Raw genomic sequence first — 25,226 nt, 5'->3', positions numbered from 1 at the left:
TATTTGTGGGTGCAAACTGTATAAGAAGAGTTAGGACATCAGATATTGGGATGGGGCTTGGGAAAAAAGGGCACACATGACAAGTTCTGAGGAGGAGAGGAAGGAACCCACTGTAAACTTGTTTGCATCCAGGACAGACCAAGAGTCATTGCACACCACTACAAATACATATCCAGAATCAGTTTGAATTTAGCACAGCTCTGACATGTGTGTGTGGGAATACATAGAGTGGCAGTGTAAAATCTATGCATCAAAGATTTAAGATTCTTAGCCATTCACTTTGTGGTGTTCCTATGGTTTACAGGTAATTCCTCATCTCATATGGGAATGGGGTGTGGAAGACTCCACACCATGAGCAGACTGTTCAGTATTTATGTTCACTATTTGCTTACTAGCTTGCCAGTCTCATTAATATTACTGAACGAGCAATGAAAATACATTTATAGTGTGTTTAGTCCAGGTGTTCATAAACTTTGGCTTGGTTATTTTATTTATATCAGGCCAGTATGTTTGGCAAGGTCGAATATCAGGGCATCATGTTTCTGTCTTACAGTCGCCTTCTGGGCATCATTACCAAGAAGGATGTCCTGCGTCACATCGCTCAGCTGCAGAATCAGGACCCAGAATCCATCCTATTCAATTAGATGACCTGACTATCGTCACCATCACCACTCAAGAGTGCATCCTCTTCAGACAGCTGGCCAAGCATGCCATCAGTACTCAGCACAAGGTTGCCATTCTGCCTCATCAGAAGTTTGTCCCCTGTGGGCTGTTCGCAGTAGAACTGATCACTGGACCCTTGCAGCACCAAAGACAGTATGTGAGGCGTCTGTGAGAGACTGACTAGTCATGCTATGCCAGCCTGGCTTCCAGGCCAACTCATCAAGCATGACGACTTGTCTTGCAGCACTTGATGATGACATTTCATCAGCCTGTAAAAGGCAAGCATGCTCACTCCCATATTCTCATCCCACTTGCTCTTTGCAAAAAAAAAAATAAAAAAAAAATAGCTAAAGCCTTGTCCAAAGTCACTGAATCTGTGATTCTGCTTGTGACATTCGTCAGTCTGGAAAAGTCTGCCCAGTGAAATATTAGTGAAGTGCATATACAATGTTTTCAAGGTTGGTCTTAGGAGTTGTTTTGTTTTTTTTTAAGTTATGCTAGTCATTTATGCTGTTGTGGATTTTGCATAATGCAAAATCCTGTGATTTTAGCAGAGAGCCTAGTAGGTGGAGTCTGACCTTCTGATAAAGACCTGGGACAGGTGAAAGATATCAGAGGAAAGAACACGTTAGTTATGTGTTAGCTGTCTGTGACACTCAGATAAAACGGTGGTGTTTTCCTTGAACATTTGAGGCGACTGTGATGCTCTGATTGATTTACCCTGCCTGTGGCATATAAGTGTTTCTCTCTCATCATTTGCTAAGGAATTGTTCTAATCCTTTGTGTTATCTTTTCATGCAATGTAATTGCATCAGTATATGCGATATTTTTGTCACTTCTATCCTCACATGATGACTGCTGCAGATTGCATAAGAAAGCCTTATGGTTGAGAAAGAATATTTTCTGGTTTTGTTCTAGGAGGATGCAGGTTAATGTACTCACTGTATACAGTAAATGTGATGGAGATAAAAGGTTCGTTTTGAATCTGTGAAAATGGGTATAGCATGGATTATAGCAGTGGACTGAAATGTGCATAGCTTCTTCTAGTTTGCATTACCTGTAAACTGCGACAAATCCAGGAAACATCAAGAGTTGTAACTTTAGACCGTTCAAACAGAGGGGCACCTATTCTAGTGTATCTGTCAATATCCAAGGTCTACAACCTGTTTGTAATTAAATGAACCACACTTTGTTCCAGTCCAGAACAATGGAGGGAAGTGGGGCAGTTGGACAAAAATGAGAGGAATCTTCTCACCATTGCAACTTTAGGAACCATCGTAGTCTTATAGCACCCACTATGGTATACCAAATGGCTGACCAATGTAGTTTCTTTTCGTCCATGTCCACATTTTAATAACCACATCAGAAGGATACTCATTTAGCATTAAGCTAAAACAGAGACCTATGTGATGTTATTTTTATTCTTTGTATCTGAGGAAGATGATTCGGTCCATTTTCCATCTTCATTCAGAACTGACCAGATTGCAGTTTGCAGCAGTTCTTCATATGAGGGTAGAAATTAAGCTGCATTCCATAAAAATTGTTTGATGTATGGGATGGAAGTTGAGAGAATAGACAAGGCTGCAAGTATTTTTGTTTCATCATCTTGTTTGTAATGTAGATTGTAGATCTATTTAGAAATACATGTGCATGCCACAGTCAGTAGACAAGTGTTGGAAGTTGTAAATACCTTCAACTCCAAGTAGATACCCTGTCATAAGTTAATGCAAGAAAAAGGGCCATAAAATAGTGAATGTTCTTTTCATTTTTCTTAAAAACAATGTTTTAAAGAGAGGTGCTCAATCTGTTACAAGAAAAGTGCAAGTTTTGCTCAGATCATAGTCCTGTGCATTAGTACTATGCATTTCCTGCATTCCTGATTGCTTAAAAGTCTTTTCTTCCAAAACTAGACAAGTTTTTTGCCTTTAGAATATTGATTTTATCTTCTAAGGACCATCTTGATCTTTTATTACAATAGGTTGACTACTTCCCAAATATTCTCAGAACATTTGAAGGGCACTGTAGAAAGTGAGTTAACTTCTTGCAGTTTGGAAGAGATGTAGAAATTTTAGTCCACATATGTTAGTGACATTCATGAAAAATAAGCATTATCAAATCAAATGCTATTTAACAATCATTTAATAGACGGTGTCAAGACAACGTTGGATTTAACTGTAAAAGCAAGAAGTACTTTACAGTAAGATTTGGAGTGTGTGAAATTAGGTAGTCCACAAGTCTAGACTGGGACAAGTCTTTTTTTTTTTTAATAGTTCTACATGCTAGTATAAGACAAATCTTAAATTGTACTTTCATGTGATTCAAAACAGACAATATTCATACAATACTCATTCAATACAGAAAAATGAATGCAAATGAGCTGTAGCTACGAAGACTTTTGCACCTGTGGGTGCGAAATCTATATGAAGAGTTTAAATTATTTCTGGCAGTCACTAGTATACCACATTAGAAATACTAAGTGTATCCAGGCTCCATCACTTAAAGCAGAGTGTTTTAATGAGTTGTATTTCTTCTGAGGCTACTGTTAGATGTTTTTCCCCCTTTTAATCAGTTACTGAAATCCTGGAGTTGTTGTTACATAAAAATGTAAGCTCTTGATTGATTGTAGTATCAGTCCATGTCACATGCTGTCATTTAAGCATTGCACTTTCTTGTCTTTTTTTTTTTTGGTCCGCATGAGAGCTTATTTTTGTGCAGGGGCGTGCATAATTATTAATTTCTCTTTGTACTTCTTTCTAAATGGGGACCGGACATATTAGATCAACACATACTGTTCTGATATTATATTATTTATGCATATCAAAGTTACAGAGGGTAAGGACACATGTATAAAGTATTTGTATTTAACATCCAGCACTTTGGCACTCTTTTGCATTCTAATTAGTGCACATTGTGTGACACTCAAAGATTTTCTTTTATGACGTGTGTACTGTCACAAAATAAACAGCAAATGCTAAAGTTTTACCAAACACTTAAATACACTTTTTCTTTGATCCAGCCAGTTCATGTCATACATAATAAGGGTGTTGCTCTTTGCAAGGCATAAAAGATAATAGTGATTTGAAATATGACTTTTGCTGTGAAAAAAAAGCATGTCTGTTATATCTTGTGTTCAAAAAATGCAACCAGGTTTGCAGCATGGCAACACCTAGGCCACCTCCATTCCTTTGCTAGGTTTGGGAGCAAAGTTATGACATGAAGACCTGCTTTACAGATCCACAACATGGTCTTGATCCAGAAACATATTAAGCTGTATGAACTATTCAGCAGTAAACCTTACTATTCCCTCCCCCACCACCACCATTTACAACAAAAAACAAAATCTTTTGGTATCCAGAATGTAGGAGCTATTGCATGTAATGATTATACACTGAGGTGTTTTTCATGTGCAAAAATATTCTTTAAGAAATTATTTGTCATGGGTGCTGTTTAACATGTTTTCAACATTCTTGGTTCAGCAGGTAATTTATTTTGTTGCATTGTAAATAGAAGATACCTGTTAGATTTTTTTTTTCTATGGTTGTGTATGGTTTTCAATTTCATTGAGGAAGTGGAGAAGTGGGAGTGTTTTTGGATGACCGAAACAAGCAGTTAAGAAGTTTAATTCATTCCTGAAATTAAGAAGAATAAAAATTGAGCCATGGGCAGTATTACTACAAAAATCCTTAAGAAAAATAGCAGTGATGCAGCTGTTTAAAACAGCATACACATTGGATTTTCCTCATTTGTTTCTCCATCCTAGTTACTATATGAACCTCTTTGCATTGTTTAAAAACTGTTGTAGGCGTAAAAGTCATGTTTATTTACTTTGGCAATGCTCAATATTTACTTGTTTTTCAATACTAAAAATGCAAATGTTATTTGGAATTTAGACAAGTCTTTATGAGATTCCCAATTTAATGATTTCCCATGAAGAAATAGAAAAACGCACATGAAATACTCATGATTAGAAGGGCAAAAGATGAAAGTTGGAAAATGCAGTATGATGTATTTGTTGAACAATAAATGTATGCATGACATTTTACGGGATAATTACTAGTGGCTCCAGATCAATGCCATAGTCTTGACTATAACAGGCACCCTTTATTTTTTGTCCTTGTGATTAAATTTTTTTAGAATCTAGAGGAGAGATAAGCAGAAAGAAATGTAAAAATGTATATTTTTAATGCAGGTTCAGAATAATGTTGCCAACATTTGAAATCGTCATAATCCATTGGACTCTGTGAAGCCTAGGCACTAGAATTTAAAAATTAAGGAAAGACACACAGCTGCGTTTCTCAGTGTGTGACTATCCAAATGATTGCACTTAACAGGTTTTTGAAAGAAAGTATGGAAAATGTACTTAAAGAATCCTGACTTGTCTTTAAGTGTAAGCATCTCAATAACTCTCTCCCGCCCCTTACCTAAAGGTACATAACATTTTTTTAAGTTTTTAATACTGAATGTGATAAGGAAAGGCTGGATTAGAAAAACCAGATGTGTGTTGATTTAAATTTAAGGCCAAGTTCTGTTCAGGGACCATAGTTTGCACTTTCATTTACTCTAAGCCATTAGAAGATGCAGAATTGGGTGTCCACCTCGGAGGTGTTCTCCTAACGTGTATTTTAGGCTGATTGACGTGGAACAGACTTGCAAGACCTTTACAGTCCTAGTCAATATGCTTGGGATACCTGGAGCAACTACCGTAGTGATAGAATTATCTGCAAAAAGGCTAAACAAATCTATGAGCATATATACAAAACTTTGGAAATAACACTCGTGCAATTCTTATCATGCGCCCTATTGTGCTGGTTTAATCAAAGTCTGCAGAAAGAATTTAAAGAATGTATGCTTCTGGTTGAGGATATTTGTCTTGTAGGTCACTGACTGGTGAAAGGTCAAAGTGTTAAAGCTTTCCCTGACAGTTTATGTTTAACATGGAGGCATTCCATCCTCAACAAGTTATTTGTTTTCACCTCACGGGTTTACTGATGATGTTTCTACTTTCAGTATTGGTATGCTTTTACTGCTTTACTTGCATTTCACAAAATTCATTGAGGTAGACAGATGTCTGTTGTTTTGCTATAAGAGAATTTGAAATTTGTCATTAAAAGACCTGAGTTGGGACAACAAATGAGTATATGCATGTGCAAATGCACTGTGGTTTCTTGTGTTCTTACTCCTGTTTAAGCAGGACTGTTTCAGACTCTGGTGAAGAATGCCATGAAACAGATGATAAAATTTGTACCATAAACAAAGGTTATTTTTTATTCTTTCATCTTTGGTTAGTTTTTATCATTCTTTAGCTTCCTGCATGCATCACGATGCCTTCTAACACTTCAGCATGGAAACCATTGCAGAATACTATGACATGTTTAATTTACAATTAAAAAGTACTTGATTTCATTCAAAAATTGTACATCAGAACATCATTCTTTTTTCCCATAGATCATGAAGTGGAGAGTACCCAAGGTGAATATCCCCTTTGCCATAATGTTTAAATGTTGATGTAGTAGAAAAGGCTGCTTTGTTGACCATTATAAACATGATGTTATGGCTCTAAAAAGACTTGAACATTTTGCAGATCAGGTACAGCTATTTGCAAAGCCAGTGTTATACCTGGTTGAAATCAACTGTAGTTTCTGTTGATGACTTTGCATATAGTGTATGCCTTGTTTCTACCACAGCTGGTGGTAACTTTTTTCCTCCTCCAGTATACACTATGCCTGTTTCTAGCTTTAAAATACACAAAGTAATTAAAACTGTCTCTGTACTGTACTTCTCAGAAGTATCGGGGGAAAGTGCTGATTAAAACTGATTATTCTGTGGTTCAAATAAATTTTCCTGCTGTCAAATATTTGCCAACTTCCATGTCCAGTGATCATCATCAAAACATGAAAACCTGATGATCAACTGAAAGGACTGAACTGCTTTCTTTTTAAACCCTGTAATGCAAAACTTGATTTGTCAGACACTTTATTTAATATGTGGTTGGATTGTGTCTCTGACAAAAAAGACCTCATTTAGCTTATAGGACAATTGAGAAAATCATCTGATCAATAATTACATTAATTTATAGAGCACTTTAGACCACTGTCCATTGTTGTTGAAGAGAATGCTATTAGAAATCCCTATAACTGTTACCAAGAAACTACACTACATCGAAAGATTACACATTTTGTGTACCTTTATTTAAGTCAAATGGTTTTCGTTGCATTAATCTCATTTTTCTCCAAGTTTTTCATAAAAACATACAATAAGACACAGGGAGAAAAATCATCTAAAACCTTTAATTCCAGCCTGATTCTCCACAAAAAAAGTGTGCCAGCCTGTTTACAATAATCAATGCTCCCTCTAATCCAGATGAAATGACAGTCTTTTATGACCAGAACTGGCAGAAGAAGAATGCAAGTCTTTATGCATCTGAAGATAAAGATGCGTGAATAATGAATAAAATCATAATCCTGTCGTGTTACCTGATCTCAAGGCTTTTAAACTACCAGTAAAACAGTTAAAGTGCAGTTGCCTTCTCCTGAATTGAACTGTGCTCAGCTGAAGACATGCATTTAAAGGCATATCACAGGTTTTGTTTTAGATATACAAACAAAAAAGCTTGATTAAATTTCAGATGACAGAGTAACCAAGGAAAAAATACATGTACCAAACTTCAAAATTAATATTCAGCCCTATCCACCATCTTAGCTCCAAAAGAAAATAATAAAGCAGAATAAAGGATGAAACTTGGATAACCACTGGAAACTCGAGTTTTGAGCAGTACTTTTTTTATCTCTCAAAAAGTATAAGCATCAACGTTGCACTTAAGCATCTTACAGGGATGACTGACACTAAATCACTTCCAAGTCCTTTTCAATTGTTAATACTGGGGAAGATGGATTTCCAATTCACAATTCTCCTGACTTTGCCATGCTGGATGTCAGAAGCAGTCATGTAGATATTCGTTACTCTTACTCTTGCTACCTTCCATAGCAGTGAATTCTGTAAACAGCATGCTTGAAAAACGGGGCTTTCTGCAGATAGCCCCAGGTTTTGACAAGCTAAGTGGCCGAGAGTATGTTTACAAAAACTTCTCTATGAAGAGTTTAATACAGAATAACTTAGCTCTGCACAGAAAATGGAAAGGCAAAGGATAAAATGCCTATAGCCCTGGAATAAACCAAACCTGCTATGAAGAAGAAGACTGCTAACACTTAACTAGACTGGCTGTTACCAGCTTTTGTCACTTAAACTGTTAAAAAAAAACCCCTCGAAGAAAATTTTCTTGATGTATATCTTGAAATTATGTAAAGAATTCTTAGCGAAAGGCAAGTGCCTTTCTCTTAGCATATGTAACCTGTGTCTCAGAAGTTCAATACCACCTCATGCCAGTATCATGCATTTTTCAGCTATGCTATATTGTGTATGGACTACATGAAACCCCTTGGGCAGCTACACTCCTGTACCATCTGAGTTTAAGTTAACAATGGCATTGAAGCAACATGGGGAGCAAAAGACACTAACCTGGAATGACAAATTTGAAAAAGAAACAATATGTCACCACAATATATTCACTAAAGATATAAACCACTGCATGTCTTCAAAAAAAAAATTCACAAGAATTTTTTTTTAAATATGCAATCACATAAATCTCGCAAAAATACTGATTTTAAAGCAGAAAAAGTACATAAAACAACACTTTTAAAATTAACAGCAAAAAGTGGTCACTGCAATTTAGCTAAAAGAGAAAGCACTGGCAAGCCATAAACATGATTTTCATACATTTTTTTTCTTTTGCCAACTTAGCAAAATAGGCGGCACAGCCTCTACAAAGATTATAAAGCTCAGCAATCACAAGCAGCAGCCATGGCAGTAGACTGATTAGAACTATACCATTAGCTGGCTCAACAGGTCAGATTAACTGTTAGCAAAACTAGACATGTACATTGTTATGAAGCAGGTATCTGTTGATGAGTTCAGACTATATTAGCTGAGGGGAAAAATAAGCAGCAAATTCAAAATAGCGTTTTCAAGATTTGAGTGGTTCCATGATCACTAAAAAAAAACGTTAAATTTAGGTTGCACAGTCTGCTAACATTCTGTGGGCAGTATGTCGGTGGAGATTGCACAGGCAAATTCAGAATTTAAAAAAAATAAAACTAAGAAGGAAATAACAGTGAAGATCAATTAGATACACCATAAGACCAACATTGCATCCTAGACCCACCAGATCAGCAAATAAAAGCACTAAATCTAACTTTGGGAAAAGATGGTTTGATCATACACAATCATCTACAAACTTTCCCAATAGTTGATCCTATTCAACACAGAAAAAAATCTACAATTACAATACTTGAAGAACTGTGAACAGATATTGTACATATAACATGGTGAAAAACAGTCCTGTAACACCACAGCCTACATGTATCTACATCAAGAACTAGTAAAAACGTGGAGTGCATCTCATACATTGACTACATTTTTATGGTGGAAAGAAAGAATAACAACAGTTCCTTTCTTTCAATACTGCCTTCAGAATACTTGCAGATGCTGCTTCACTTAAAAGCTAGAAAGTTTCCCTACTTGAATGGATTTTGAAAGTTGCTGTCACTTTGGGGGTTTTTTTTCCCACGTTTCTTTGGGGTTTATTTCCACATTAGTGGCTTTTTGTAGAGACCAGTCTACACCCACTCATCAGGCTCATCGTCATTAATCCCTTGACTGGTACTAGCTGACCAAAAATTAAGCTGGTATATCAGTACTAGTCGTTATGGGTGACCCAGTTAGATGCAGCAGACGAAAAGGTTTCCCACTTGTGTTAGTCTTGTGGTGAGCAGGACCTGCATGGAACTACCAGGCCACTCATTCACCTTCGCTATCCAGTTCCTTCTTAGTCCTTCTCAGCATCAACCTTTCTCCATGGCGCCCTGAAGGATGGACTTGAAATGCCATGTTGTGTGACCTGGCCAAACCAGACCAGCTCGTGTTGCTGTACTGCTGTGAGACTGTGTTCCTGGTGCTCTATGATGGGGCAACTTCACTCCATTAAAAATTGTTAGTCTTGCATTCCATGTAGGAGACTCAGAGCAGTCTTCTTAGGCACTCCGACTTGAATGCCAGGATTCATTTTTTAGTATCACACAGACACTGTGGCTAAGGGTAAAGGGCACAGGATGTTTAAGCGTTTTGATGTTTTCAACCTAATTGCTTGTTGCTAAAGCTGCTGAATGATTTTTAATATCCTCTGCTACAATGAACACATTTACACACACATATTCACCCATTTTCACATTCATATGAAGTATTGCACTACCTTCACTGCAGTGGGGTTAAACAGGTTTTGGGTAGTGTCAATCCAATTTCTTCCATGCATACCTTATTTCCTAAACCTCTGTTCAAAAACACAATGTCCCTATCTAAAGGTTATACAAACCATCTTTGAATAAAAATCCTTAGCAATATTTTGGAACCTTTCATAAGACAAGCACCAGGATGTTAGACATCTCTGTGAAAATAATGTGCTGAACTCTTGCAAGAGGTTGGTATTATAGGGATACCAAAATAAAAACCCTCTCAAATTGTGCAGAATTCTGGCATTTGGTTGCTCTAATAAGAATAAGAGCAGAAATATATAGGTAAGGTAATATTTTACATACATCCTGCAAGTGAAAAGCACAAAAATAAGTGGAAGACAATTACCATATGGATGTCAATCACAGCATTAACTGTGCACAATGACATAAAAAAAAAAAATAAGTGATTTAAAGAAAAAAGATGAATTATTATACTGTAGGTTACCTCTCAAAATCTTTTTGAAGATGGACCTGGTTTGTCAAGAATAAAATCATTTATTCTGATTAATCTATAGTTTTTCTAATTATTTATTAGCAATATCCCTTCAAATCATTTAGTTACCAAAAGAAAATTGTTTCAGAGAATTTGGCACCTATGATTGCATTTTAAATGTAACACACATGATAACATGCTCCCAAAACACAATAAGAATCAGAAAAAAGTATACAAATTTATCAATATTGGAAGATTCTTGGATCCTCACTTCTCTACAATGTAAAAATCTTTATACATAATATAGTAAAGAGTTTTAAAATTTGACATTCGACTTCTTGCTGATATTAATGAAAATTTAATGAATATAAATATTGCAATAAGTATTGCAATATAAACCCATAAATATACATATTCAGGAATGTAAAAAAAAATTAACTTAAGCTCAAATGAATGATCAAAACTCCATAACAAGCTCTATTCTTTACCTCTAGAAAGATGACAATAATAAAAGTGATTACAATGATGATTTATGCTGCGAATGTGTCAAAGATAACTATTGTAGATGCTAAGTGCCACAACTACAGACATAAATGGCATTCACAACTACAGTAGGCTTTGTGTAGGTCGCCTATCACAATAATGTTTCACTTCAAATTGTAAGATTTTTGTAAGAGAACTCTCGTAAAGTAACTTGCATTATATGTAGTCAAACTGATGCTTGTAAACTTTTATAAGATCTAGGCACATACTACGGTGTAACAAAACCACAACAAATAACCCCACCAAAATCTCTCATAAAAAGTTATCACATGAAAACCACTGTCCGGTTTTGTGGCACAACAGGCACATTGGCACCTTCCCATCTGCAATCTATTACAGTTCAACATCTTGATACAAATTACATTAAAGTGCACACAAATCACAATAAAATAATAGTACTCAAAAACATGCATTGCCAACAGGCTCCTAAAGTTACAATGGAAACTCCTATAGTGATCTTTCCTGTGGTTACTTTACAGCCATTCTCTTTTACTTCAGAACAGTCGGCCTGCTTCACCTGCATGATGAGATGATGAACATGTCCACTAATGCTTTGTTGCACTTCAATAAATCAATGGAAACACACTTAAGCTTCGTCAGCACTAAGACCAACCAAGACATCAGTCACAATACTTAAGGTACAATGTTTCTGGCTTGCTCAGGAAACAGGACCCTATCCTTACAACAGAAAGACCCAAAACCCATAGTGTATCCATTCTCCATACTTCTCACAATGCACAAGCACATTACCTTTGCTGATCTGAAATAATATTTCCATTAACTGATTACTCAAACGTAAGAGATTAGAAAGCCAAAATCCTTGTAAAACTCTTCGATTCCATACAATTATGCTTCTGATGTTGTGTACTTATATTGCTCTCTACGTTCAGATATAATGAAGAGATGGAGTCGAGGAAAAAAAATAATAATGAGTATATTTGTATAGCATCTTTCTCCAGCATCTGCCAGACTCAAGGTGCTTTACAATCCAAATAAGAAAGGGCTGTAAAATGACAGTTTACAGGTAGCTGCACTGCTTGCACAAAACCAGCCGTGATTTCAGAAGAAACATTATCTGGGTCAGATGGTTGATAAAGGGTCTCATGGGATATTTTTTACACTTCATAAAAAAGTATTGTCTATTATTTTGAATTTTGAGATCATCTGATTATATTTATAAGCAAACAAAACAATTAAAAGGGAATAATGACTGCAATAAAATAAGCTGACAACTTTCCTACTGTTCAAGCTCCTATAAGTGTTTTTCTTATCAACAAATATAGAAGTCATACATTAAAAAAATCAAAAATCTTACAAAAAGCAACACAATAAAAAACTTTTTTTTTTAAATTAGAAACACTGACCTCAACGAAAAAGTCAAATGATCTATGCTTCATACAAGAAATTGATCCTTCATTACAACTACCCTGCACAATGCAAAATTAAAATATTAAATGCAACTTTGGAAACATTTAAGCTTCTTTACAAAACCAAGCAAACCAGTCATGAGAAATGCTTCTGTGTTCCACTTTATTCAAGCTGTATTGCTGGCTACTAATTTCTTAACATATTAGGGCAGATTATTTTCTTAGGAGAAGGGGAAAGAGACAAGAGAACCTCAAGTGCTACACTCATCCTATCCAACCCACTTCAGTTCAAATAATCACAAAAAGAAAGCAGGTGCATAAAGCAAGCAAAACTGCATGAGACAATACTAGTCATGAACAAGAAAATGAGTTGGATTAATGAGACCTTAAGTCCATGGAAAATCCCTAAAGCCAGTGATACAGGATAAAAGTTAATGATACAATCAGCCTAAGCACAATAAATATATAAGTACCAGTCTTTAAAAAAAAAACACACACACACAAATTCTACCAAAGAAAAAAAGAGGAAAATATTCGGAAATCAGACTAATCTAAAAAGAAAGCAAAAACACATTAGAAAGATCACATCGACAAGTAAATGGTCATTTATGCATGTTTATACAACTTTAACAAATAGTAAAGGCCTTTAAGAGGAAGACTGTGAGAAGTAGGCAGTACTACACATGCATGCATATGTGTTGCAGATGTGCGTTTCACGTGTGTGATTGTTTGTTAAATCTAGATTTCTTAATACTGCCTTTTCCTCTTGTTTACAATTTCTAGGCATGCTAGTTTGTACCTGGTCCCATGTGTATGCAGATACTACAATGTTTTCAACAAAACTACGTTTTCTGCACACATTAAAAGCAATTTTTAAAAATCAATCTTTGCAATTCGAAGATGAAAATGTTTTCTTTTTCATTCCAACACTTCTCCTATTCTCTCTTCTCTGTTGTTTACTCACTTACATACATATAAACATGCACAACAATACATATTCATATATACAAATATGCATGCAGACACCATTCCGACCCTATAGATATGTATTGTTCGTACTTGCCAGTTTAAAAAATTATGTTACAAATAAGTCAGATAATATTATAATAAATAAAATAATATTAAAGAAGACTACAGTTAAAATGCTTCCTGTTAACTTGGTTTTTCTACAGTTTGATGTAACATTTTCCCTCACAGTCAGCTGAGATCAATTATTACATTTTTGATAGTTTTAGACTGAAGCAATACATATGATCTAGACGATCCTCCCTCTAACCATTGAACAAGGTACCCCCAAAATAGAAGAGGACTTAAGCAAGGTTATGTCAGCTGTACTTTGTGAATGTATGATTTAAAAGCACACCAGTTCTAATGCTGATGCTACTTGATTTGCTCGACACTGGTGCCCCTTTCACTTGATGTTCACACATACATCAAGTATTACTTGTATCTTTCACCAACTACCCATAAATAATAATCTGCTTAACTGCTTTTCTTGAATCAGAAGAGTTAAACTTTACTTTAAAACTTCTACCCCCTGACACATGCATATTTCATAAATGTTTTTCCATTTGAAAACAAACTCAGCACTTAAGTTCTTTCAAATCCACTGCTTGTACGGTGGGCTTTAAAATAATTATTTCTCTAAATAGCCATGCCTTTCAGAAAGCCATCAAAATCTCACTTTCTCCAGTGTCACAAAAGTAGGCTTGTTATAGTGGCGCCACCAGTCTAGCATGTGGTAAATGTTCTAGCTTACACTGCTGCCTGTACTGAACCATAATGTGGCTCTAAGGTCAATTCACGTGTTTTGCCAGAAAATCTTCATTTCAACAACAGATTTTTGTAACAACCAGCTAGTGTGATATGCTCCAATAACATGCCAGTAACTCTGCACGGAATTTCATATCTGACTTTGGTTAACATTTACATACGTTAAAATTCATCAGAATCTCTTCTAACACCTCCATCCACACCAGCTGATGCAGCAGGACTGACTCCTACCTGCTTCACTAGCTCATCACTGAAATATTTTGTATTATCATACTGTACTTTGACTAAATCATTTCAGGGTCTACCTCAAAGTTCACACTCTACAGAACAACCTGCAGCCTCTAGTGCACCAACAACCTAATGATCTGTTGAATCTTGACAAAGGAAAATGAGGACCAAACTTTCAGGCTGACAGTCTTCTTGCTCCAAAACTGAAACACTCACTGTCTAAGCTATTAACAACCCTATCATCAAAAATGAAAACCTCATGGATTTTTTTGTTTTGTTTTTGGGGGGAGGGGGTCAAGGGCAGAGTCTTGCAACCAACACTGAAATGGTACCACAATCATGGATTCATCATCTGATACCAAGAACTCTTTCAAAGAAAATCTCATACAATATGATCATACCAACACAAGGAACAAAAACACTTTGTGTCTTTATCACATAGAAATCCCAGTTCTGTAAAGAATAACATCAAACAGCATTCACTATTTTCCTGAAATTCTATCTTTATGGAAGTGGGGGAACTGACTTCTGTACACTAGAGATAACAAGGCAATAAAGTATCTTCTATAGGATTTAGCATTAAAATATAGTGGCTTTTACCAAAAATGTGTTAACCTTTCTTTAAGAAATTAACAAAAAGTTTTTAGTTTAATTTAGTTAGTTTTTAATTATGTATTGTCTTTCCCAGTAACAACGGACAATAAATACTTTGTTAACCTCCTTCCTAAAAACATCGTTAAAAGAAAATTTGACAAATAAAAGCACACTTTCTCTTCAGTCCACATAATTAGCTCACTCTCGCATCCTCACATTTCTGTAGGTGTGGAATTCAACATAAGTTAACAGCGCAGCACTAGGGAAATATTTCATAAATCGTCATCCTTAATATCTTCTTCACATACGTCACCATCCTCAAGAGATTCCATGGAGGCTGAAGATGTCATAGGCCTAACATCAGCTGGATTAAAAGGTGGAAGGTCATTCTTCATTTGCTCAGGGTTCAGCCAGGGCTTGTATTCTGGGCGGTTCTTGCTCTTCCAAGATGGGTACTTTTGTGAAGCTTTATGGATCCGGGAGATAACTTTTGGTGCCAAAATTTTGGTTAGCTTGTTAATTGCCCAAGCAGGTAGACTGCCTAGAGGTTGAAAAAAGAAAAAAAAATAGAAATTAAGGTATATCCTCTAAATTCAAAGAGTAATTGACTTCCATATCAATAATGGCATGTGCTAATGAGGGATACATGTAATAAAAATACATTCTCACTTCATCATCTTAATTTTCTCGATTTTAATAACTGTTAACTGTAACATGACAAAAAATAAAGTCATTCTGAAAAGGTGGATAATAATATTTATTATGCTAATTAATGACAAAGAAAACCAAATATAAATAAAATTATTAGGTTCACTTTAGTTAAATTTCCCAAGGTGATGAGATGAAAAGAACTTCAACTTCAGAAATAATTCTCTCAAAACTAACAATACTTACTTGGAACAGAACCTATCACACAAAATCTTACACCCAAATCAAAGCTACTTTGAGACTTACCTTTAGGATCTGACTGTGAAACATAGGTTAACTGACAAGACTTGTCATTGATGCGACGGATGTAGTACCCAGTCAGAAAAGACACTCCTCTAATGACACCTTTTTTGGGCAATCGCTTCTGCAGGAAGAAAGAAGAAGCGGCACAGATTTCAAAGACATTAATAATGATGATGAAGCTTCATGGCAGACTTTGTCTTCTAACTAGATATGACAATTAAAAGATCTGACTACACCTTTCCTACCTGAACTATGTACCAAGCAAAATGTCTATTAACTGGTACCATCTTGTACATTTATGGTTGCACCAACTGGGTTACATGAGCATCAGTTTTGAGTATCTACTCATATAAATACCTTGGACAGATTAATACTGTAAACAAAATATTATTCATCTGTAAATGTATGAGGGCATGCATAGTTGCATGTATACAAGTATAAAGCAACATTATTGGAAAGATGGCCAAAAGTAGGTTATTTCACTGACCCATTTATAGCTCAGAAGTCAAATTAAAGAAGCAATTCAATATACACCAAGCTGGTAAGTAGCACTGGTTAATATGTCACATGGATGTTAAACAAGAAGCATTAGTGCCTCATTTCTACCAGCATGAAGTGTGTTCACAGCATTTTCTTTCATGAGTGATCACAGACTTAAGCTGAAAGTTTTTCCGTTTGATGCAGGACATATTTAACAATGGTTACATTTACAAGTCGCAGTTTGTGCAAGAAAAAACTCACGAGATCACTCACGAATCAAATAACATGAATGAGACGAAACACTAGAACTACAGTATAAAGGTTGGCAGATGCACCCTGCCAGGACAAAAGCCAGAGTAAAGCTTGGTCAGTAAGCTAAGTTACAGATTGTGACAAGAGGTGAAAGTAACAACAGTAACACCGTAGTTGTATTTACAGTAATTCTGCTTTTCGCTAAAAGTTTAGAAGGATTGCAGCATGAGTACACAGGTAATAATACAGTCATGGCTGTTTGAAAGTCCTTCCATGTCTAGCAATACCCACAAAAACCCATGGTGAAAATCAGGCGAGGGTGTGAAGTTGCTTATATTCTTGAAAACTCATGTTAAATGCTCACAATTCAGGTGATATCACCTAAATTTAAACTTAATAAAAAGTAATCATCATTTATAAACAAGTGAAAACCTAACATGTGGAAACCAAAACCTGGTGCACAAACAAATGGAAACTGGGACACTGAAAAAGCACTAACATCCATAAGCAGAGCTAAATTTTGCACCTACAGTGACCTAGCGTGTCAAAACTCCTGCACTAGGTGAAGCATTACTGTAAAAACAAGAATGCCAAGCATCTGTGAAGTTGCCAGCTGTTCCCATCTCCAAGTCATCAGCATAACACTGGTCCTTGCACAGTGAGGCTTACAAATGTGCACTCCTGTTTCCAAGTGGTATCTGACTACAGTAATCAAATAAATGTATTGCTCACTGCATTCTAACACAGGGCCTTAGCATGCCTTTCTTAAACATTTCTGCTGCAGTACAAGAAGCTAATATTAAAATAATTACTTTGTTTATTACATATTGGAGAAGCCAGTCTCTTCTCCCTGTCATGACTCCAATGACTTAGCTGTCACTGAGAAATGTGACACTCATACTGCTTTTAAGCAGTCAGCAGTACAAGGAAAAATAACTATTTTTTTGCTCATTTTAAACTATTTAATGAATACAAAATATCCTATTTTACCACAGTGCTAGAGAATCTAATGTATCAAAATAAGCAAAAATACAACCACAAAAATATATGGAGAGTGATAAATACTTGTGAAGTATTTCACACCACATCGTTTAGCAAAAGCCTGACAACAAATAAAAACTTCAGGTGACAGTATGCATATAGTGGAAAGGGAAAGTCGATAAGAGGAAGAAAGTGTCTGTGCACATGGGTGAATTGTATGCATATGCACCCATGAGCATACACAGGCATATGATATTTATTGCATCCAACTCAATAAGAAATACTTACTACATGGTTGACAGAGTGGTTAAAGATGATTTTTTCATCTCCTGTGTCTAGCCATGATCTCTGTGTGACAAAATCTCTGTTTTTCAATGGAGGAGGTGCTTTGACTGCAACAATTGGACAGAAAGTCTCACTTTACTGTGTGACATTCTTGATCTTTTCATAGAATCATAAATGACAACTACATTCTGCAGATACGATCTATTCTTTAGAAGTGATTGTCTCCAACTATAGTGGGTTTAGAATTTTACCTCCACAAATCATTTCTCTGAATGTGGTAGCTGTTTGTTTTGGAAAATGGACTAAGCTTTGAAGTCTCCGGGAAGCTAAGTATGTTGCATGTAAAAATGCTGCACAGACTTAAGCCATAAAAATCAAACAACCAGTAAACAGAAAATCTGGCACATCAAGATTAAGATATCTGAAAGCTTTCATTGGGAATTAAGGTTGTCATTATAACCCCTCAATTTTTGCCTTCAAACAAGGCCACTTTTCAAGTGCATGTATCCTTAAAACTACATTACTACTCAAGCCACCCCAGTTAAAAAAAAATTCTGTCAGGCAATCTTAACACTAAAGCTCTTTTCTTGTGATTGAAACCATCTGACAGAACTTCATATTGTTTCAAAATTGTAAGATGTTTAGCTGGTTACCTTTTAAAAAGATATTGACAGAAAAGTACATAAATTTGAACTGCAAAAATGATATCAGCATCATTTATAAAATACAGAGAAAGGGAATTTTTATCATGCAATCAAATGAAGATTTTATATCTTTTCTATGCTTCAATCACTTTTCAATAGGTGTTTTTATGCATGCAAAGGGAGAGGAGGCATAAGAGAGTAATTCACAGCAAGCAAACTATTAAAGGTGTGAGACAGACGCTTATTGCATACCTTATCTCTTTTATCAAATACTCTGATGATACTACACATATCCACGTGCACACATGACAGGGCATGAGTGTTACAAATTTATGGGCAATGTTTTTCACTGATCTATTTTTATAAACATTTCAATGTCTTGCAGTGGACAGTGTATGAATACTTGGAATACTATGCATTTTCCATGTTTCTCTTGGAAATGTTTAATAGCAAATTACCTTCATATCCCTCAGGAGACAATAAAGCTGTACTGTATTGGCCTTTTATGCAATATTACAGACATCTGTTAAATCTGATTATGCAGTATGTTTTGCATGAGTATGCATTACACAGATAACCTCACATCAAAAAGAATTATAGAAGTAAATTCAAACTTTGCTAAAGCATTGCCTACAACATTTACTTGCAAATTTCACATATTTCTGCCAAGTACTATATTACCTAAGTACAAAAGAACACTAAAAATGAACCATGCTCACTCCCTTAAGATGTACAGCTTTAAGCACTGACAAAAACTGTTTGCAAGACTTCATAACATAGCACTGGTTGCTATTAATTTCTCTCTCACAAAGAAGCCATCAGCAGAAAATCATAAAAGCCAGTCATTAGGCAACAAAACAATGCATCAAATGATCAGAACCTGTTGCTTGTATTACACTGAATGTACATGGTTTGAGTTATATTAATCTGAGTTATATTAATGCAACCAAACTGCTGCCACTATCACCTGCCTGTGCAGATAAGCAGCTCAAGACTCAAGAGGGATTAATGGGATGCATGTTCAGTCTGCAAATACCACACAATGTGATTCAGATCTTTCTGATAACCCTTATCTCATTCAAGGGAGTGAATGACAGTCCAAATCTTTAAGGCCTTCAGGAAACATCTGCCCAGATTTTAGCATAAGTCAAGCTGATGGCAAGAGAAGGGCTTACTTCTTCTGATCAGTAACATGGTGTACGATTTATAATCAACCCCCCTCCCCACCAACCCTTTGTTTTTTGCAGTGGCCAATTCATTCAAATAGCCCCTTTTCTTTTCAGGGAATTCTAAACATCTTTAATCAAGTTCACCAGCTGGTGACTGCTCATGTCTAATTTCACAATTCCAAATAGTGCTTTAAACTATGCAATAAATATGCTGCACTATATCTTAACTGAGATGGCAAACAACTGCATAACAGGAATGGTTTAATCATGATTTAATGGTGTTTACAGGGTATATGTCAGGGCTGCAGAAAGTGATTTGAGTTCCACAGCATATAAGAATGAGTGCAGATCTTTGGAATCAGTAGGATAGAGCAGTCTGCTAATGTGAAGCTCTATAGATGGTGAATGAACTGTGAGTAGGTTAGAGAGGTAGGTGATGGAAGAATGAAAAAAAAAAAGCAATGACAAATCACAGCCAACTAATGCAGCATGCTGAGGATAAGTGTAGAGTGTTTATGTTTCTCTTCCTTTTAAAAAATATTCACCACTTCTATACTCTTTGCACTTTATTAAGAATATACCATGTTACAGGATTTTCTTCTGATTTATAAAAGAAAGTACAAGTGACTCACAAGCTTATGCAGGGGTGAATTCCAGATATAATGTGCAATCTGAAAATTTGCACAAATTAAAAGCCGGTTTTTTATGAGTAATAATGGCCACACTTTTACTACTTGAGTACTTGATTTGACTTTTTTCAGCAAAATCATTTAGAGCCAGGATTTTTTTTCATGTTGGCTGTCAATTTCAACTTTTGCTGTCAGAAAGCCTCTGAACCATGCTTTGGGCCAATTACACCTTTACTTGGAAATCTGTGTGACACTTTGACATAAAAAAGGTTCACAGCAACGTGAACACTGGCTGTCAACAACAGGACAAAGATAAACTGACCAACTATTACAAGCTGATGCCCACTTCATTCCAGGGCATATTTTCCTGACCTTGTAGCACTGGAATTCACTTGTGGTTACAAGATTTAAAGAGGATACAAACCCTTCTACCTCTAGGCAATGAGAAGAAACTGATACACAGTACTCAACAAATGCTCAAGTGCAACATTCACGCAAGAAGCACTTTTTAATTTTGTTAATTTTAGTTTTTTTCAAAACTATGAAATTGTTATTTCAAATCTGTGTAGTTTGAACAGGCATCAACTGCAAGTCATCTGTAAGCCTTTTTTTCCTACTCTTGCATTTATGTGTCAAGCAACTTGAACTGCAGTTTCAAAAGATTTTCATGCATATCTCAAAACTTCAAATATATTGCCAAGAATGCCAACGATATAGATATTCCACTAAAGTATCCAACACTCTGACTACAGATAATTTTCTAAACTATGAAGATACTACTGTTAACATGAGATAAGTAGGCATTAAAGATAGCATTATCACTGGTGTCATCATAATCTCATAACAACGTTGCTAGGAAAATAATGCAAACATAAGGCCATAGCTCTGTTAAGAATTTTCTCAAATGAGTCTAATAGCACAGCCCTCTTTTGCATTCTTCAAAAGCTTTAGATCACAGATTAAGCCAAAAGTATTGGCAAAATTGGAATTTTCTCTTTACCTGCACTTGTATAAAAATTATAGATTTGTTTTCAGTGTTTCAGTACACAGCAGAGAATCTGTTTCCCTTACTAACCTTCCTTTAAGGCTGAACTAAATAACTGTATTAGCACAGTTTTGAAATGACCTTCCCTAGTAATAACTAAATAAATACATTAGCAAAGTTTGAAAGTGAAGTTAACGAGCTATAGCTGTTTGGTTTTCCACATATACACTTCATTCTACTCACCTACAGCCTTTCACAGCTGCTGGCTGAAGATCTTGTTTACCTATTAATTAAACTTTCAGTTCTGCATGTCAATATGGATTAAAAAAATAAAGAAAAAAATCTACCACTGGAAAATGCAGTGACACTTTCAGAAACTATTATTGTTTATGCATGATTAGTCAACATGCCAGTGCAAGAACAAACAGTTTTCTGCAGTTATTTCACTAAATTAATTTGGATCACATACATATAAATTTAATAAATGGATCAAAATGTTTAACCATCAAAATAACCCATCACTTCATCACCCCTATCAACCCATTTACTACAAAACCTATATCTATGGTAGAACACATAGGCTCAACATCTGAAGTGTTATAAGGCACAAAATATATATACAGGTAGTCCTCGGGTTACGACGGTCTCGAGTTACGTCGTTTCGTGGTTACGACGCTCATTCCCACTTAGGAGGTTTAGCGAAAGTAGACTCATCTGATAACAGTGCATCAAAGAAAAGGAAGGCCATCACCATGGATGTGAAAGTGGATATCTGAGGCAATCTGAGAAGGGGGAAACAGCAACAGAAATTAGCAGGTCATTAGGACTTAGTCGTTCGACTGTCGCTACGATTATCCAGGATAAAGATCGCATCCTTGAACACGTGACAGGATCTGCTCCTATGACAGTGACAGTGATAACAAAGCGTACTGTACTGCACTCTAAGTGTTGCATACTCCGACTTACGTCGAAATTCGGTTTACGACGCCGCGTTAAGAACGGATCCCCGTCGTAAGTCGAGGACTACCTGTACATATATTCTTGATCTTGTCTACACATACTGACGCAGACACAGAAACTTGCACACACACAGAGTGGGGAGGTCTTTACACAGGTCAATCCATTACGTTCTGAATGAAACACATCAAGATTCTTCGGAAATGGGGTTCATACCTATTGACTACTGTTGGTACACTACTGCAGTAAGATGAGCAACAAGCTAAATGAATACCCAAAAAGTGACACCTCTAATTAAGTGGATATATATATATGTCACATTTCTCAACTGTAGAGTAGACTCCATGCACAAAAATAATCAATATAAAAATTCAACCTAATACATCTTCAAACACAGACCAACTATATCTTAACAGCTGTAGCAACAGACAGAATTAGAAGGCTAAAGGCTGGTCTTCCTGTTTCCCAGAGATTTCTTCAGCTATTTACAGATCCCACACAGAGAGTGCGTTGTCCTTGTTTACCTGTTTTCATAACAGTTTACCAGTGAAGAACAAGAGCAGCTTAAATCAGGTACACGTGCTCCATTGTTACTGGGACAGCCCAGAGCGACTGAAAATGTCTGCAATTCTACATGATGAGAGGCATGTCCTGTTGAGAGAGTTTGCAACATGTGGACTCTGCTCGTCAAAGCGAAAAGAGAATCCAGACATTTGAAAACAAGTATCTGAGGAGGATGCTCCAAATCTCATACAGAGAACATAAAACCAACGACTTTGTATAAAACAAGATGCCACACTCCTAGGGCACCAGGAACCTCTATTTTTAACAGTCAAGTGACATAAGCTGGTCAGTCTTCTTTGGCTATGCTTGCACCTTTATGATATATTCTCTGGATGTGCACTGTCAAGCAGCAACTTTTGTACTGTAAAATGGTGGCTGAGCTTGTTTGCATGGCTATGTTTGAAACAGGCAGCTAAGCTTGTATGTGTTCAAACAATGTATGGTTCTGTTAATAATATTTGACATTAATAGCTATAAAATAATACATGTATCATTGGTGATCGATTCATCTTTTGGGTCTTGGACGACTGAGATTTTGGTGTAGGGACAATATGGTCATGATTAGAACACTTTGACTCAGGCAGTGGAGCGATACAATCTTGAGATGAAATGACCAGTGACTGATTAATTTTGTGGCACCCACCTGCAGGTTAACTGTCATCTGTTTGGATTGACAATACAAAACTTACTTGCATAATATCCAATATCATTGTTGGGATTGATGACACAAAGCTCACAGCCCTCCACCATGGAGTTGTCCCAAGTCTTTCGGTAAACAGGATCATGGATGACATCATACAATGTTGCAGCAGAAACATCATCAAATACCGTTCTGACCTGCATCCAAAAAAATATAAAGTAGTTGGAAAATCCATTATTTTCTGGTTTAATTCAAAATAGTCCTATGGCGCTCTACACATCTTCTTAACTGTTTTTCTCCTTCCAACTGACAATAGGGGAACAAAAAATTTCTTTAACCAGGATAACCATAAATATGTTGCCAGTTTAAAAAAATACAATTAGAAAAATGGGTAAATTTGAAAGTTGAAAGTCCAGTAAATCTATTAGACAAAGATCTGGTATTATATTCTTGTATAAACAGGTTGAGAAATAACCCTCAAACAATTTTCACATAGAAGCATAAATTATGACATTTGTTAACATATGTTTGATGTTCACTGGTCTGATAAGGACTCCAAATAAAAAATAAAAACTCATAAAATTTTCTAGAAATTAGTCAGGGTTATATAAACATATCACATTAACATATAACCACCAATTAGCTAGCATGGTGATATACCAAAAACAGTCAACACAAATGGTTAAATTCTACTTGTGTCATTATTTGTTTTTACTTGTGCAAAACCATGAGACTGAGAATCTACAAACATCACAATCTTCATACAGAATTATTTTTAATTCAAAATTAAGCTATAGATTTTATTGGAGATACTCTATCTAGCCAAACAATACCAGCAAGTAATTCGTAATGACATGGGCTTCAGATTTGAAACTTTTTACTCCTTTTTTCATTTAAGTTTTATAAATTCAAATATGAATGTATGTTAAAATATCACTGCATAACACCAAGAGAATACTATGAAATATGTTTGCTTTTACTGTTTTAAATGCTTTATTAAATCTGCAAATTTGAAATATCTAATAGCACAGTAGGAACTGAACAAATAAAACAGTATCTTTCCTTGTATAACTGCTTCTTAACTGTTTATTAAAAAAAAAAAAACTATGACACATTCATAAGCCTTCCTACACTTGAGTAGAATTAAATTTAGGCTAGCTGGTGTCATCGTGTAGGCGTTGCCTTCTGCTTCTATGGTTGTTGCCTCGTATCGTTACTCACGTGAACTCATGCAGAAGAATGCCAAAAAAAATTACTATGGCAAAAAATAAAATAAAATGTATTCCTCTTGCTCACCTTAACCATGTTGAAGCTTGACAAATCATTGACTTTGGTCCAAACCATCGTCTTATGTTTGTTGACTTCTAGTCTCCATCCTTCGGTTGATTCACACATTTCCTTGAAGTGTTTAAAATCCGCATCTTCAGCAATTTTCACAACCCCTACTGAAATAGACATTTTATCCGTCTATGGGTTATGTTTAAATTAATTCAGTACAGTTCACTTTACATGAGACAAGGAAATTTCTTTTCTTTCGCCCTTTGCTGTCACTGTTTGCGGTTGTTGCCTCGTCAATCGCTAGCTTTATCGAAAAGCGGCCACGCCGAACCCAAAAAACGGTTCGAGTTTTTGCGACTTCAATTTTCTGAACCTAAGTATTTATACAAAAACAAATGATACTTTATGAAGCCTTTAACATCTTTTAACTTTACATTTTTTCTTACGAACAAACAGATCTAATACA

At 35.8% G+C, this 25,226-nt stretch overlaps 2 protein-coding genes across 12 annotated transcripts in view; one reads left to right on the top strand and one right to left on the bottom strand.

Moving 5' to 3' along the window:
• The window catches only part of LOC112558869 (H(+)/Cl(-) exchange transporter 3-like), a 65,450-nt gene extending 59,536 nt beyond the window's left edge, over positions 1 to 5,914 (top strand). For all 11 annotated transcript variants that reach the window (XM_025229594.1, XM_025229595.1, XM_025229589.1 and 8 more), the window contains one exon: positions 554 to 5,914. In XM_025229594.1, coding sequence (XP_025085379.1) covers positions 554 to 644 — 91 coding nt within the window. In that variant the 3' untranslated portion in view covers positions 645 to 5,914. The remainder of the gene's footprint in view (positions 1 to 553) is intronic.
• A 919-nt stretch (positions 5,915 to 6,833) lies between these two features.
• On the bottom strand, positions 6,834 to 25,104 carry LOC112558873 (START domain-containing protein 10-like). Its single transcript, XM_025229605.1, has 5 exons — positions 24,779 to 25,104; positions 23,532 to 23,679; positions 17,898 to 18,001; positions 15,900 to 16,017; positions 6,834 to 15,486 (listed from the first exon to the last, which is right to left on the bottom strand). Exons 1-5 carry the CDS (start codon positions 24,938 to 24,940, stop codon positions 15,218 to 15,220), a joined length of 801 nt encoding a protein of 266 aa, XP_025085390.1. The 5' UTR covers positions 24,941 to 25,104; the 3' UTR covers positions 6,834 to 15,217.
• Between the last annotated feature and the right edge of the window lie 122 nt (positions 25,105 to 25,226).

This window comes from Pomacea canaliculata, linkage group LG3 (assembly GCF_003073045.1).
Source record: "Pomacea canaliculata isolate SZHN2017 linkage group LG3, ASM307304v1, whole genome shotgun sequence".
In the NCBI taxonomy this organism is placed as follows: Eukaryota; Metazoa; Mollusca; class Gastropoda; order Architaenioglossa; family Ampullariidae; genus Pomacea; species Pomacea canaliculata.
This window is presented reverse-complemented; position numbering and strand designations above follow the sequence as displayed.